General features: G+C 39.6%; 1 protein-coding gene across 1 annotated transcript; it reads left to right on the forward strand.

Moving 5' to 3' along the window:
• The first annotated feature begins 5,372 nt into the window (after nucleotides 1–5,372).
• syn2a (synapsin IIa) lies at nucleotides 5,373–16,187 on the forward strand. The gene is made up of 11 exons (XM_032521754.1): nucleotides 5,373–5,954; nucleotides 11,343–11,400; nucleotides 11,506–11,597; nucleotides 11,856–12,012; nucleotides 12,188–12,277; nucleotides 12,396–12,458; nucleotides 12,628–12,770; nucleotides 12,866–12,940; nucleotides 13,169–13,271; nucleotides 13,439–13,585; nucleotides 13,960–16,187. Exons 1-11 carry the CDS (start codon nucleotides 5,614–5,616, stop codon nucleotides 14,092–14,094), a joined length of 1,404 nt encoding a protein of 467 aa, XP_032377645.1. The 5' UTR covers nucleotides 5,373–5,613; the 3' UTR covers nucleotides 14,095–16,187.

Below are 16,187 nucleotides of genomic sequence, written 5' to 3' on the forward strand. Positions count from 1 at the left end.
GCATTCACATTAAAAAGGAATTTAATTATGTTGTGGATTTTCTCATCAATAAACATCTGACAAAGTTGAGGTTGATTTTGATTCACTACACCACTTCTACCAGACGATGTCATCCTAGGATCCATGCATAGTATTCTGCACAAGAGGCAGCTTTTTTATGAAGCCAATACACAAGTCCAATATATAAGTATCCAATATATAAGTACACATTTAGACTGTCCTTATGTCTGGCATGACCGATATTCAAAAAGAAAATGAGACCCTCAGGTCCTTGTTTCTATAGGTATTCTGTCAAGAAGACTTGACCATAGGCATAACCTTCATTTATGTATCACAAAAACAATTTGCCCCAAAGAGCTTTACAATCTGCACAACAACTCCCTCTGTCAATCTGTCATTAGATCCTAGATTCAAATAAGGGAGAACACTCCAACGGAAAGAAATATAGCTATGCATCAGCTGTTAAAGAGTAGCTATACAGAGTGACAGTAAAAAAAAAAAACAATATTGAGGAACAAAATGACAATATTAATGCAAACCATAGGTGCAAACATACAAGCTATAATTAGAGCTGCAATTGTAACTGTCATGGATTTAACAAAACTCTGAAGTTCAGTTTTGAAAAATGTTGTTATTAATTTTTCAGGATGATTTACCAATTCCTTCTTCTGCTCCTTGTGCAAAAAACAGATGCATTTGCTCCTCTCCCAAATGTGTTACACAAATATACATAGCCTAGATATACAAAATGTTAAGCTAATTTAGACAAAAGGTTAACTTAGACCCTAGTTAATCCACATTTAGAGGTATAAAACAAATCCAAGTATGTATTTTGTAGACAATAAATTATATTTCAAATGTGGCCTACACTGTTATCCCAAATTAGTTGTTTTTACTAGAAATTTGCGTGGAAACCTGTGGCCTTAAAGGTCCCATGACATGTTGCTCTTTGATGCTTTTATATAGACCTTAGTTGTCCCCTAATACTGTATCTGGAGTCTCTTTCCCAAAATTTAGCCTTGGTGCAGAATTACAGCCACTACAGTCCCTGACAAAAGTTTTGTCGCTTGTGTACAAATTGACCTGAAGTGCCGCTGAAATATATTTCTAATCAAGATTTATTTACAAGAAATGGCTCATTTTAATCCCAACAGCTTCTGTTATAATGTTTCAGTGCAAAAAGAAACTGTCAAAAAGTATTCTAATATTCACAGCTTGGTAAAGCCCATTGAGTCAATTTTTGCAAAGACGTAAGTGTTGTCACCTTGTCATATGAGCTTCACCTGGGACTAATGATGGATCAATTAGGTCTCAGGTGTGTATAAAAACAACCCCAGTACACTAGACCGTCACATCAACTGCAACTAGACCTCTGCAAACATGCCTAAGATTCACTCTGAGACTAAAGTTTTGATTATCAAGAGGCTGAAGACCAGATCCACTGCTGATGTGGCAGACACCTTCAATGTGTCTCAGCGTCAAGTACAGAGGATTAAAAAAAACATTTGAAGACCCCGCAAGACAACTGCTCGAGAGGACCGTTTGTTGGCTCGAAAATCCAAGGCCAGCCACTTTTCCACTGCAGCAGAGCTCCACCAGACCTGGTCCCCTGAAGTCCCTGTGTCAACCTGAACGGTTTGTCGGATTCTGTCTTGAAATGGCCTCCATGGTCGAATCAGTGCCCAGAAGCCAGCACTAAACAAAAGACAATTGAAAAACCGTGTGGCATTTGCCAAGGCCCACAGCCTGCTAAAAGGATGGACGCTGGAGAAGTGGAAGGAAGTGGATTTTTCAGATGAATCTTCTGTTGAATTACACCACAGTTGCCGCAAATATTGCAGGAGACCTACAGGAGCCCACATGGATCCAAGATTCACCCAAAAAACAGTGAAGTTTGGTGACGGAAAAATCATGGTCTGGGGTTCCATCCAGTATGGGGTGTGCGAGAGATCTACAGGGTGGAAGGTAACATCAATAGTCTCAAATACCAAGAAATCTTAGCTACCTCTTATATTCCCAACCATAAAAGAGGCCAAATTCTCCAGCAGGATGGTGCTCCATAGCATACTTCCATCTCCTCTTCAAAGTTCCTCAAGGCGAAGAAGATCAAGATGCTCCAGGATTGGCCGGCCCAGTCACCAGACATGAACATCATGGAGCATATGTGGGGTAGGATGGAAGAGGAAGCATGGAAGACCAAACCAAAGAATATTGATGAACTCTGGGAGGCATGCAAGACTGCTTTCCTAGCTATTCCTGATGACTTCATCAATACATTGTATGAATCCTTGCCAAACCGCATGGATGCAGTCCTTCAAGCTCATGGAAGTCATACAAGATATTAAATTTGGATCTCACAGCACCACTATTTAATTTGCTGACATATTTTAGTATTTGCAGTAAATTTGTTCAATTTCTGTATAGGCGACAAAACTTTTGTCTTGCCAAAATTTGCCCTTTCTGTCTTGTTTAAATGATAAATCTTGTTTCAGTGAAACCAATTTATTTCAGTGCATTGAACATTATTTTGGAGGGTTTTAGCTTTTCATATGAGCTATTTCTTACACCAATTGATTAATTAAAAGTCAGGTAATAGCAGGTGTTTCTACAAAATAGATAAGCGACAAGACTTTTGTTAGGGACTGTAGAGCGAGTCCTACAATGAGCTTTCCTCAGGACGTGTCATTTCTGTGTCTGTAGCTGTTGCCCGTTTGAAAGCCAGGAGGTCTCTCTCTTTCTCATGGGGGGCTAAATTCTCAAAGCAGAGCAGAGAAATGGGAGGTAACCTTGCTCCTTGTGACCTCATAAGGAGCAAGATTCCATATCGCCCTATCTGAGCTTTCATTTTCTCAAAGGCAGAGTAGGATACCCAGTGCTCAGTTTATTCCTATCTCCGTTTCTAGCCCCTGGGGGACCATAGACATGTTGGCGGAACGCATATTAATGTTAACAAAAACTCATAAAGTGAAAATTTCATGCCATGGGACTATTAAAGTTGTATTAACACAGAGCTGCAAATTGATGCACTAGTAGTCATTACTAAAAATCATTAGTAAACAAACAATTTATTTTCTGGAGTCATGTCTTAAATAAGCATAATAAGTTATACATGCAAAGACATTCTACATTGAATTGAGCTACATGTCACTACTTATGAAATAAATGATTGTTTACACTTTGTGGCAGTATGGTGATAAGACTCATTTAATAAAAACGTGTATTCCTTAATTCCAAAAAGTCAACACACATACAATGTGACCTTATGCAATGATATTGTGTCTCATAGAAAGTTTCATACAAATTTCAGAATTACAGTTTATCTATATGTGCAGTAGCCCCAGGATGGAAATGCACTGCCCAGATTTCATCAAGCCTCACTTGGGTCTTGGTCATGGTACTATAAATCTAGCTAAACATGAACACTAAATCAACCATACACAACTAAAACCCAGATAACATAAATGCACACCCAAAATATTAACAGATCATTATTAAAACCGACTTAAACTAGGACAGAAACCATTCAAAACCTATTTTATCCCATGAGCCTTTGTTCCGCTTCAGATCCCTTTATTTGAACAGTTCAAATGACCCTGCTTCTCCCAATGATAAACTTACAAAATCTTTAAGTGATCTCTACTTAATAAGATCTGTGCACTGCATACTTAAGCTGATTATTACAAACAACTAATGTGATTTAGTAATAAATACTTTTTCAACAAAACATGAACAAACAAGTAGTGACCACTAAAATGTTTAATTACAACTAAATCTGAGTTTACATTGTAGCTATGTACCAAATATTCAACATTTATTTAGGGTGTCCACCAGTTCATGAAAAATTTATTGTTTTGATTAATTTTCTACAGCTGATTTGTACTATAGGGTTATGTTTTATTGTGTGCAAAGAGCCTGATGCTATATTTACCATATACATTCTAATCACTTATTATCCAAGTGCAGCACTGTCTGTGTTCAGTTTAAATCTCCTACTGGCCGAGGGAATTTGCTCAGCGTTTAGCAGTTAACCAGTCGAGCAGATTTCAATAGCATGATGCACCAGTCAAATAGTAATTTCAGCTTTAAAGGTGCTCTAAGCGATGTTGGGTGACATTTCTTCTTGGTGACGTTCAAAGTATTTTCAAACAAAACAAGGCTAGCTTTTCCCCCCCCCCCCCCCAAAAAAAATCCTTCTTGTCAGTTATTGTGCTGGAACGCTGGAACACTGTTTGTGTATGCTTTGTGGTGCAGGTGGGCACAGTTTGTTTTTGTTGCTGTTTGTAGACCCTGGGCTGTCTACAGAGACCGCATTTTTTTACAGTGTGTAGTGAGGAGATGTTTACTGTATGTAACAACAAATGTAGCCTAAAACATGCGTGACATCACTTAGAGCACCTTTAATGTTGTTTGGTAGAAACATATTCATGCTAAGAAATAAAGATTTCATTGTGTGTGTGTGCGTTTTTGTGTGTGTGTGTGTGTGTGTGTGTGTGTGTGTGTGTGTGTGTGTGTATGTGTGTGTGTGTGTGTGTTTCAGAGAGAGAAAGTTATTGATTTATTGATCTGTTTCCTTCAAAATATCCATCTTTTACCATTATTGTAAACATATTGGTCTGTGATGGTTCTAAGTCATTCCATATTCCTTGTATACAAACCAATTATAAGTGTGTTGCATGAGCAGCCCAATCCACTATTATGGATTATCATGGCAGTTGTGTCCTCCATCATACAAAGTTTTTTCTTCTAAATTCCTAATGATGTAGTAGCAAATATATGCCTTTCAGCATAATTAATGTTAATTAACAGATCATTCAGTACATCAATTTTTTGTGAGTTGTGTTCTTGTGCATAAGCATTAAGATTGTACACATGCAGAGCTGAATGTGTTTTTAAAATGAAATTGCACATAATAATAAACTGTGCCATAGAAGACAAGTGCTGTCCAATTAAGTCTAAAAAAACAGTTAGGTAAGCATGTCTTGTAGAAAATTGTAATAATTAAATTAGTAGCTATGTAAGGATTGATAAATCAATTAAGAGAGAGGGTCTCAGGGGACTTCTGCTGACGCTACTCCTCTCACTCAACATTGCCCACCAGTCTAAACAGCCATTTTAGATTTCATGGCTACATGTTACACAAACAGAAATGCTGAACATGGACAGAGGGCGAAGAAGACACAAGGAAGAGAGGGCGATTATGCTGTAGTCCTCGGTATACCCTCTTGCACTTACACTGGCTAGCCCTGTATTTTAAATGATGTGGTTCAAAAAGGCATGATGCCTGTGAGGCAGTAGAAAATGGGGGAGGGGTAAGGCACACCAGTGAGAGAGTGGAGAGATGAGAGAACGAGAGGAGGAAGGAGAGGCAGTGCCTGAGCATCATTTGCAATGGTTGAGGAAAGCACAGAGCAAGGGGATTGGTTGAGGGAGAGTGTAGCGTCATCGCCACTGAGGGGGAGCTCTGAGGATGCTCCACTGAACTGGGAGGGAATACGTTCACTGGGAGTTTTGCATTGAGAGCTCAGCCATTATCAGCTGTACACTGGGAACAGGGACTCCTCTGCAGAATACATTTTGGTGCTTGTTGACTCTTCTTCTCTATCAGCTGCAGCCATGAATTATTTGCGTCGGCGTCTCTCGGACAGCACATTCATCTCCAACCTGCCCAATGGCTACATGACAGATCTCCAGAGGCCTGACAACGCTCAGCCTCCGCCACCTGGCTCCACCACCCCTGCCAAGTCTCCTACAACTGGGCCTACACCTCCAGCCACTTCCCCGGCTCCAGAGAGGAAACCCCAGCCATCTCAGTCCAGCGGAGCAGGCTTCTTCAGCTCCATCACTAACGCTGTTAAGCAGACAGCTGCCTCAGCAGGGCTGGTGGAGCAGACCCAAGTCACGACACCTAAGAAGTTCAAGATTCTCTTGGTAATTGATGAACCACAACAGGAGTGGTAAGACAATATGTTGCTTTACTCAGTTATAATCTTAAACCATTTATTGGCGATGTTTTCTTTGTGTGCTCATCCTGAATGCCTATTTTTTCCTCATAAATTCCTCTGAATGTAGTAGTGAGGTAAGGGTTAAAGAACCATTGAACCAACATACATGTGTTATGTGAGGCTGCAGATGTGAATGGGAACTGCTGCTGTAGTTTGTTGATTCAGCATGCATGTGTTACTATAATACAGTCCATAAATTCCCCAGCAGTAATGATATTACACCAAGATAGATTACTTTTACTGTCCCCTATTGTTGTGAGATGTGTTTTTCTGTGGCAGAAATTAGGTTTGATTAACTTAAATCAATGACAGTATTGTCATGTAATCTGGTATTTTGCGATTGTTAGAAAAAAAAGATGTTCCACAGGTTATGCAGAATTAGGAAAAGTACATTATTTCTCTGGAAGGAGTCTAAATACTGCAGTGCTTTCCCTCCATCAATAGGGTTTCCCCCTGCTCACTGATAAGAGATCACATGACATGCCCTGCACTGTGCATGGTGCACAGAGTCCCATTAGTCAATCATACAAGTGGCGTGGTTGTCAGAAAAATGTAGAAACATCATCTGCATGGCTATATTTGTCTGGGAAAAAGGACTATTGTGTCATTCATTTTAAGAGTGGGCTCACATTAGGCATTTCAGACCATAAGTCCTAGGGGATCTTACTCAGAGGTAGCTTAAAACAGGCATCTTTGTCAGTCAACTGTGGTAAGGAATTAAAGTGATCTAAATGAGTGTGTACACAGATTTAGAGGAACTTTATTTTGACTAAAATCTGGTCAAAGGGTAAAAAAATATGGTAATTCTATCACCACGTGATCAACAGTTGTTCACACAGATAATATTTTCCACAGCAATGTGTGTGCTTGAGCTGTGCAGCTGGATACAACAATGGATACCAACATTTGCTCAATTAATCTATGTGATTTTCAATGCATTCTATACTATTTATGAGCATTATTGGTTGCCACTTAGAGATAAAAAGCAGGAAACTGAAACTCAACTCTATGATGCCTTCCTAACGTACAGTACAAAGAGACCATTTTCACATTGGATGGCATGCTGAATTTTTGGACATTTTGGGCTTTCTTGATGTAAATAAAATCAGTATTAAATATACTTCCACCTTCTTTAAGTATTGGACAACGCACTCCCTCATCTCTCATCTTCAACCTGTCCGAGGTAGCAGCTCCACCATGGGACCCCATACGTCCCTTCCTGAGCCACATTACTGAGTCTTAACATCAAAACAGTTGATAGTTAGATCTGATTTGTTACTAACTGATTTCTGAAAATTACCTACAGTAAACCAAAAGGCTGAATTTGCCCTTAGAACACACTAAATCACACAAAAGATATCAGCTTGGCTGTGTCCACAATCCTGTTTGTGTGTGCAGGACTAGCCATTCATATAACAGAACTGTTGATCTATTTTAATAAGATCAGACCCCCATCAGCAAGATGGATGCCAACCTTATGCGTTCACTTATTCCACATTTATTGTGAGAGAAAGGAAGCTGCTTGTTAACAAATAAGGATTCCAGTCTGTGTCTGCAGTTCTGGCAGAGTAACACAATATAATAGTATTCATCAAAAGGTCATTTAAATTGAGAATATTGAGTAGGTTGAGCTGTGAGATAACATTTCACACTCCATCGTTCTCACTTTTGGCATGTTACAATATCTGATATGAAGTACTGTCTCTGTATTCTGTTAAAAATGTTAAGTGATTTCCTGCTCGGCCATTTTTTCTTTCCTTATGCAGCTTAGTCAGTATAATGTTATTTCATTGTGTTCGTGAGCTCCGCAGACTAGCATTGCTTCTAACAGTTTCTTGCTTCATATATCTAGTACACATCCACTTGGGAGAATCAGCTAAAATACTCTTTTCAAGAGGCTTCCTCTGTCTGAGTGCTGCATCTATTTTTCATGGCTTCTCAATATCACTGAGTGGGGAGATGGACATGTTTGTTTTGGTTGCTTTTAAGCAACCTATCATCCAGTGGTTGTAAGACACTATGGCGGTGTTACGTAGATTATAAATGTTCATGTAGAGCCAATTTTTGAAATTGTAATTGAAACACTACATGCTTTGTATTCAGCTCTGACAGAGGAAGGATGAAAACCATACCAAATATAGCTGTTGGCAAGCTATCAGAAGATGAATTGTGTCTATATTTCCATGCAGATTTTGCTGAGTACCTAATTTTCTCTTTAATGTTGCAGTTGAATGTTGGCACACCTTGATCCTGACCGCCTGTTTATGTTCTGTGTCTCATTGTGTGACGTCTATTTTAGGACTTTTGTCTGCCCGCCACTGCAAATGAAAGACAGAGTGATGAGTACTTGTGGCCCCGAGACAGAATTAAATGACGAAATAGTCTTTCAGACAAATTAAATCTGGCAGAAGACTCAGACACCAACATTCATTTTTTCAAATCAAATGAGTCAAATCCCAGTGTGTGTGTGTGTGTGTGTGTGTGTGTGTGTGTGTGTGTGTGTGTGTGTACTATGTTTATTTACATTTGTGGGGACCAAAAACTGGGAATACAGTATACTTATGGGGTCCTGACAGCTTTGTGGGGACAAAATGCTGGTCCCCACAACTTTAAAGGGCTGTTTGAGGAATAAGACTTGGTTTTAGGATCAGGGTTAGAATTAGGTTATGGTTAGGGTTAGGGTAAGGGTTAAGGTTAGGCATTTAGGTTTGATGGTTAAGGTTAGGGTAAGGGGCTAGGGAATGCATTATGTCAATGACTGTTCCCCGCAAAGATAGTGAGACACACTTTATTTGTAAAACACAGAATTTGTGTAATCCTAAATGATGTATTCCATGTGTTGTAGAAAGAAAAACGTTACTTTAGATTAGGTAAAATGACTTATATAAAATGTGTACAAAGTGTTTGCAAATGGACACCTATCCAGCAACAGACGAGGATTATTTTAGTGTCTGGGATGGGTTTTTTATTGCACATCTCATTCGTACCATGGGCAATTACTGAGAGCTTGGCAATCAGTAAAAACATAACATTTCACAGAGGCCTGTAAATGCAAAAGGTCCTGCAATTTTAAAATCAGCCAGAAACACATTAGGGCATTAGGATACATATTTGAACAAGGAATTTGTTGGATAATAGGTGATGCTAAGCAGAATAATTAACTGTAGGATAAAACGTGTGCTGAAAAAAGTCACAGAAATCATAGTGATCACCGGGGTCTCAGCACACACAGCAGCCTACCTTCATTCAGCCAGCATTTGTACTTGTGAGATGACGCTGCCAGTCACCCAGAGAGGTCCGTTTGATGCCAGAAATACTGTGCTATAAATTGCTCTTATGACAGGAGGAGCAGATGTTCCACTGTCTTACTTATCAGACTAATGGCCGTTATGTACTGCTTCCTTATTCTCTCCTTAATGGCGCTCAATTTAAAGCAGAGAAACTTCACTTTATATAGTCACTTTGTGTTAAAAGTACAAAAATACGTAAGGGACTGTATTAAACTGGAATGTTTTGTACTGAACTTAACCTTATTCAAACATTACCCACATGTGAGAGTGAATGTTAAGCAGGTTAAACGATGGCACATTAAAATGGAGCATGGAGTGCTGCTTACCAAGCCCTTGGGTGAATCATCTGAATGAAAAATTATTTTGCCGCAATGTGTAATTTGGCAATTTGACAACCTGCAACCATTCATGCAATCACTGTATTTGTCATTATTTTTAATTAAATTCATAAGTATGAGTACCCAAATTGATTCTTACAAAGGAATGATCCAAGAAAACATCTCAGTGAGAAGAACGCAGGCCAGTACATTAGTCGAGGGCAATAGCAGAAGTATACCTAATAAATTACAATTATGTCCTTTGTTTTTGGATTAAAAGCTAATGCAAGGAGAACAGAAATGGCCTTGATGCTAACCACAGGAGCTGGTGACTGTGAAATACTAATGCATATTAATGCACTGTGCTGAAAAATCACATCAAACGTGGTGTCCTCTTTGAGCGGGAGGCTTCCATGCTCAGTATACCGAGCTGGGCAGGGCTGTGGAGAGTGAAATAGCATTGATTCAACTTAACACTATGGTCCCCCACAAATCCATTCCCCATGCTGACTAAGATTTTGTTTTTTTTAAATTGAATAGCAAAATACAACCAGAAGCTTTTTAATGTTTTATCTCGATGTTTGTTTCGAGGAGTCATGTTTGGGAAACACTGTCTCAGTGTACAGTAGGTATCGGCAGAGCCCGTTCATCACAGTGCAGATTAGGCTCTTTATCCACCCTGATATAGGAGCAGTGAATCATGTTTTATTGCTTGTTTTCCTCCACAGCTAAATAGATCCCAATGCCCCAATTAGATTGGGAATGAATTATTCAGCTTTACCTCCTCTCTTGGCAAGGAGTGCAGGGTACATGACAGCAGGGTGATACAAACTAAAAGGAAAAGGAAGTGAGAACGCCACAGCATGTTGTCTAAATACAGTATTTTTGGATAGAGATGGTTTCATAATGTTCTGCATCACACCATTATACCAGTGTTGCACTGCTCTATATGTTCGTTTAAGTATGGGCTTTAAGCTGTGGAAAAGAAACCAGAATGAAACCTGAAATGGAAGGGAGGAGTTCTTTTTTGGGCCAACATAACTATTGATTTACTGTAGTCTGTACTTTATCACCCCTAGTAGTATCTACTGCCAAAGCATATGTTGTCAGGCCCAGCCCCAGCATATCATTGAAAGGAAAAAGCCAAACAAATCACACACAACAATCGTTGCGGCTTTCATCTCTGTGTGGTGTCAGTATTTTGACACTGATCCATTTGAATCTTAAATCCCATGGCAAATGATTTCCACTTCACCAGTGGTCCAGGGAAAAGAAGAATTAAAGGACCCACAGGTGTCATTTTTCGTCAAGTCAGAAAAGCTCAAAAGTGCTGAATCACAAGTCATGAAAGGTGCAACCATTTTCTGAAATTGTGTATTCAGTGTCTATAATCCAAATGTTACCTCACTGCCTCGTCCTGGATTCACCGCACTGGGTGGTACTGCTAGTGGAACCAGACAGAAGCAAATACTCATTTTTGCCTGTGTGTGTGCCGTGGAACGCTTCCCTTTTAAAATGATGTAATGTTTTATCGCTATCCTCGTTGCCAGATCGAAGGGAATAAGTGTTAGAGAGGCTGTGCATCAGTAGTTTGAAGAGTGTGAAAGGGAACATTTGTCTATTCTGTGCGGTATATACACTCAACAAAGTGGGATGTGTTCAATTATAATTCCTATTTAGGAGTCCTTATTCTATTACATTTAAAGTTCAAACATTGTTTCTGTTTTAACCAGGGCAAAATTATTCCGGGGAAAGAAACTGCATGGGGATTATGACATCAAAGTGGAGCAGGTACGTTTCACCAAGCCAGTGTTATCCATTTGAATTGCTTACAGTATGTAAAGAGAAGAATAAGTACTCTGTCCTCACATGCTTCTCTTGTCCTCGACTCCTTAGGCGGAATTCAACGAGATCAATGTTGTGGCTCATGCCAACAGGACTTGCAACGTTAACATGCAAGTTCTCAGAAATGGTACCAAGGTTATGAGGTGAGACACACATGCACACACATATACACACTCACACACACACACACACATACACACACAAACACAGACACACACACAAGAAGGTGATAAAGGAGAGAAGATTTATCCACCAAAGTCATAAATTTGGATGGTTGTGTATGGTTAATCAATAAGGATGTCGTGAATCAACCTAAAGTGCTTTCAGATTATCCTTAAACACAGTTTGTAATTGTTCTGGTCAGATGTTTCTCACATCTCTGTTACAATTTCTTTTTCTAGGTCATTCAAGCCAGACTTTGTCCTCATTCGTCAACATGCCTTCAGTATGACTCAAAATGAAGATTTCCGCAACCTGATCATTGGTCTGCAGTATGGAGGTGTCCAATGCATCAACTCACTCGAGTCCATCTACAACCTGTGTGACAAGCCATGGGCGGTAGGCGCTTAGCAGCAAGAGAGAGTTTTACTGTAAAGCAACGCAGCAGGGAAAGGGACAATCATAATGAGCTATTATCTATCTGCATTGCATCCTATCTATAAGCTAACTGTAAGTTGTTCTGTGACATGATTTATAAAAACTCATATCTGATTTATTTACCTTTTTTTTCCAGTTTGCCCAACTTATCAACACCCACAGGAAGCTTGGTTCGGAGAAGTTCCCTCTGATCGAGCAGACCTTTTACCCAAACTACAAGGAGATGGTGAGAACCAACGTTTTATTGCATCCAAAGATCATTTCATAAATTGTGTTTGACATGAAACAAAACATGGGTTGGTTACGATGAAGCTAAATAAAGGGCCATCACTTTCTTACTTTAGGTAAGCATGCCATCATTTCCTGTCGTTGTGAAGATTGGACATGCCCACTCCGGTATTGGAAAGGTATAGAGATTTCTCTTCTTGCAGTAATATGACAGAATGCATCATTTTTGTTTAGCTATTTGTCTGTCTACTATTATGTTGTCTGCAAGAGTCAATAAGGTGCCGGATGCCTTCTTAAATCCTGGGTATTTTGCTGGGTTCTGTCTCATGTGTCTGTTTTTGTCTACAGGTGAAGGTGGACAATCACAGTAAGTTCCAGGACATAGCCAGTGTTGTGGCTCTCACCCAGACATACACCACCACAGAACCTCTCATCGACTCCAAGTATGACATAAGAATCCAGAAGATTGGCACTGACTACAAAGCTTACATGTAAGTATAATTACACGTTTGTTACCTCAACTTTACGTGAATTTAAGTGAATGAGAAACAAAACTGTTGTAATCTATGGGCTTCACACACTTCAGGAGAACGTCTATATCTGGTAACTGGAAGACTAATACTGGCTCAGCTATGCTCGAACAGGTGGCCATGACTGATAGGTGAGTGCTAAACAAGAATCCTACGCTCCAATAAAACAAACGTTTCATTGTGATGTAGCAAATGATCTCATTTTGAGAAAAGGTTAATTAGCTCAGCTACATGTGATTTCTCAGCAAGCGTCTACCGGTGTGTTATTTTATTTGTTGTTGATCAGTTGTGATAATCAGACCGTGGTGTCTCATTATGCTGCCATTGGTTTTGAGTCATGCCTTGATTGTTTCGTTTAGGTACAAGCTGTGGGTTGACACCTGCTCAGAGATTTTCGGGGGCCTAGATATTTGTGCAGTCAAAGCTATCCATGGGAAAGATGGGAGAGATTTCATCACAGAGGTAGGAGTCAAGGAAAATCCTGTTTTAAGGGCTTACAATGACATTCCTGGTACATACTGAAATTGTTACACTGGGTCGAGTATTTCAGTACATCAGCCAAAATAATCTGACATTCGTGTCAACATCCTCTTTCTCTCACTGCTATGACCATCCTCCATGTGGCACAGGTGGTGGGCTCCTCCATGCCCCTGGTCGGGGAGCACCAGGCCGAGGACAGGCAGCTCATCGCTGACATGGTGTTGGCAGCAATGAACCAGTCAGCAGAGAAGGAAGCTAATGCTCCCCAGAGACCCACCACCATACAGCCATCGCAGGTATTGTAACGCACAGGCACAGGGTTTTAGAAACACGAGGCTTGTTTTTCAAGTTTTACATTGTCACATTAACATAACAATTGCAGAAGATAGACAGAAGAAGTCATTGTCACTGAAAACCTTAGGTCTCAGGCTCTCTCTAACAATGCTAATTAAAGTTGTATACAATAGAAAATCACAGGTAAAACAAAACTAAATGAGAAATAGATAGAACAGAATTAAACAAGAAAAAGCAAAAGCAAAGTTGTGGAGGAGCCCGAAACATGGCAGCCATCTACGTCCAGGGACATCTTTTCAAAATGTAATTAAAGGATCTCATTACAGGCAAACCATCACAGTTGCTGGATGAGTAAATTGTTCATTTGTCTTTTCAGGGAGCTGGCCAGAAGGGAGAGATTGTTGGTGAACCCACTAAGAACGGTGCCGGGCACCCGCCTCAAGGTTGTCTGCAGTACATTCTCGACTGTAATGGCGTTGCAGTGGGTCCAAAACCAGTCCAGGCCAACTGAGAACCACCCAGGAGAAAGCGGGGGAAGTCTAGATAACAATGACGAAACTTAGCTGAACACATGCGCAGACGTGTGCGTGTGTGCGTGTAGATGCTAATAGCTAGAATCGGATCTGGGGGACGTGAGCTCGGCACGACTGAGTGCTGGTCTGGACTGTGTTTTTAACTCTATGCAGTGTCAAAATGTACTGTCTACTTGTTGACCTGTTGATTTGTGTGCTTGTATAGGTCACATATGTTTCAGTAGCTGTGGTGTTTTCTTTGGGGCTGTTGTTGATGATGTAAAAAGCAGATTGTGCCTACACTGAGTTCAGTGCTGCTCTGTGCTATCCGTTTAACCCAGCTATGTATCTTGAGTTTGCCGCCCTAACCCCCTTTTCTGTTTTCTATTTTGGTGTGCACCTTTAAATATTGTTCAAATTGTGGACTATCGGGCAGTTTGAAGTTTGTGTCAAATTCAACATGTATACAGTATGTGAGTGTGTGTATGGCTGTAGTGGTGATTATTTTTCATACGTATACTAATAGATATTTATTTTTGTTTTGCATGATTGATACAAAGTACGGCGCAGTCAGTTAATAATGTCTGATCAAGTGAGATGTTCATGAAACATCGCTGTTTTACCCAAGCTGTGTTCCCTATAATTCATGCATTGTGAATGTGTCATATAATACATATTATAGAAGTTCTACAGGATACATGTATTCATTACCAAACAATTATTAACATAGTGTGTATACACATACAATAGAGACATGTAGTATGTGGCCTTTCTTAGACTTCCTGTTTTTAATCTATATTGTCACAATATTACCATGGAGAAGTAAAGGGATTTGAGAATATTGATAGACAGAGACGTAATAAATATTAAATTTAAAAAAAATTAAAGATTTTATCATTTAGGATGTTGTGCAGATGTCTGCACACACAATTTAAATATATTCAGATCATTTTGAACCAAAGAACAAATGATTTCACTCTTTGCACTTCAGTAACCCACAATGTAAATATCAGTATGGGACTGTTAAGACTGCAGCACGTCACATGGAGTGTATAATTTCACCAGAGGACAATGTTATGAAACAATATTTATGTTTTTGAATATCCTGTTGTAAATCACACGCCGCTGTGAGCTGATGCTGTATTCAAATTGTTGTCTTTTTGTGTTTGGTTGTGTCGAGGCAGACGTCACAGCTGATAATAAAAAGGTGTATAAGGTATGATCTGCCATGTAATGACAGGTATAATTGCTTCCCCTGTGACCCTCACACTGGATATTGGCTATCATGGTGGTGTTGCCATGACAACAATGCAAGAGTTCTGAGGTTTTAGTGTGCTCGTGTTGCTGCCATTCAAAGATTCAATACTCGTCCTGTGACTTGATGGAAAGTGCAATATAGATCTTAGTTTTTTACTCAATAATGTAATGTGTTTATTTTGAACTCAGATCTTAGGCGTAGTCATCCACACACTCAAAGCATTCTTACACAAATCACGTGGTTGTTGTCCAGTGGCTTTAGTGGAGGCCATTTCATATATCTAATACACTAAATGGTGAAACAGCTAAAAAGCAACCAAATCAACTGTAAAAAGAAATCTTTACCGTATTCCAAAAGTAAAAAAAGTATGTTACTAGTATAAAATATGTTCAGCAAGCTCTGTGTGCAATTCTTTTCCAAGTTGTATAAAGTTGTGTCTGTGAGCGTATCCTTGTAAAAAGCCATGCCTGAGGCTTTATGGGTGTGATGTTCTGTTTAATAGGAAATATGCCATGGCATTGATTTTTAAGGGAGGAACATGCAGAGCTACCCCGGCTGCATGGTAGACCTTGGTTCAGTGATTGTGATTGAATATTTGATAAATTCTAAATAACTGGTCGTGTTTATTTGCCCATCGGGTTGAGGTGAAACTTATATATTCAGACCTGCAGGACTGTAACTATTAAGGGCCATAGTAACTTGCTAAATATATGTACTTTTAAAACCGGTGTTGGACTGTTTAAACTCAAATTCAGAATACAATATATTGTGGAAAAACGTCCTTTCTGGATATTTCCTCTCTGTCACTGGCAATAAAGCTTCCCTTGCAATATA

Source organism: Etheostoma spectabile, chromosome 7, assembly GCF_008692095.1.
Source record: "Etheostoma spectabile isolate EspeVRDwgs_2016 chromosome 7, UIUC_Espe_1.0, whole genome shotgun sequence".
In the NCBI taxonomy this organism is placed as follows: domain Eukaryota; kingdom Metazoa; phylum Chordata; class Actinopteri; order Perciformes; family Percidae; genus Etheostoma; species Etheostoma spectabile.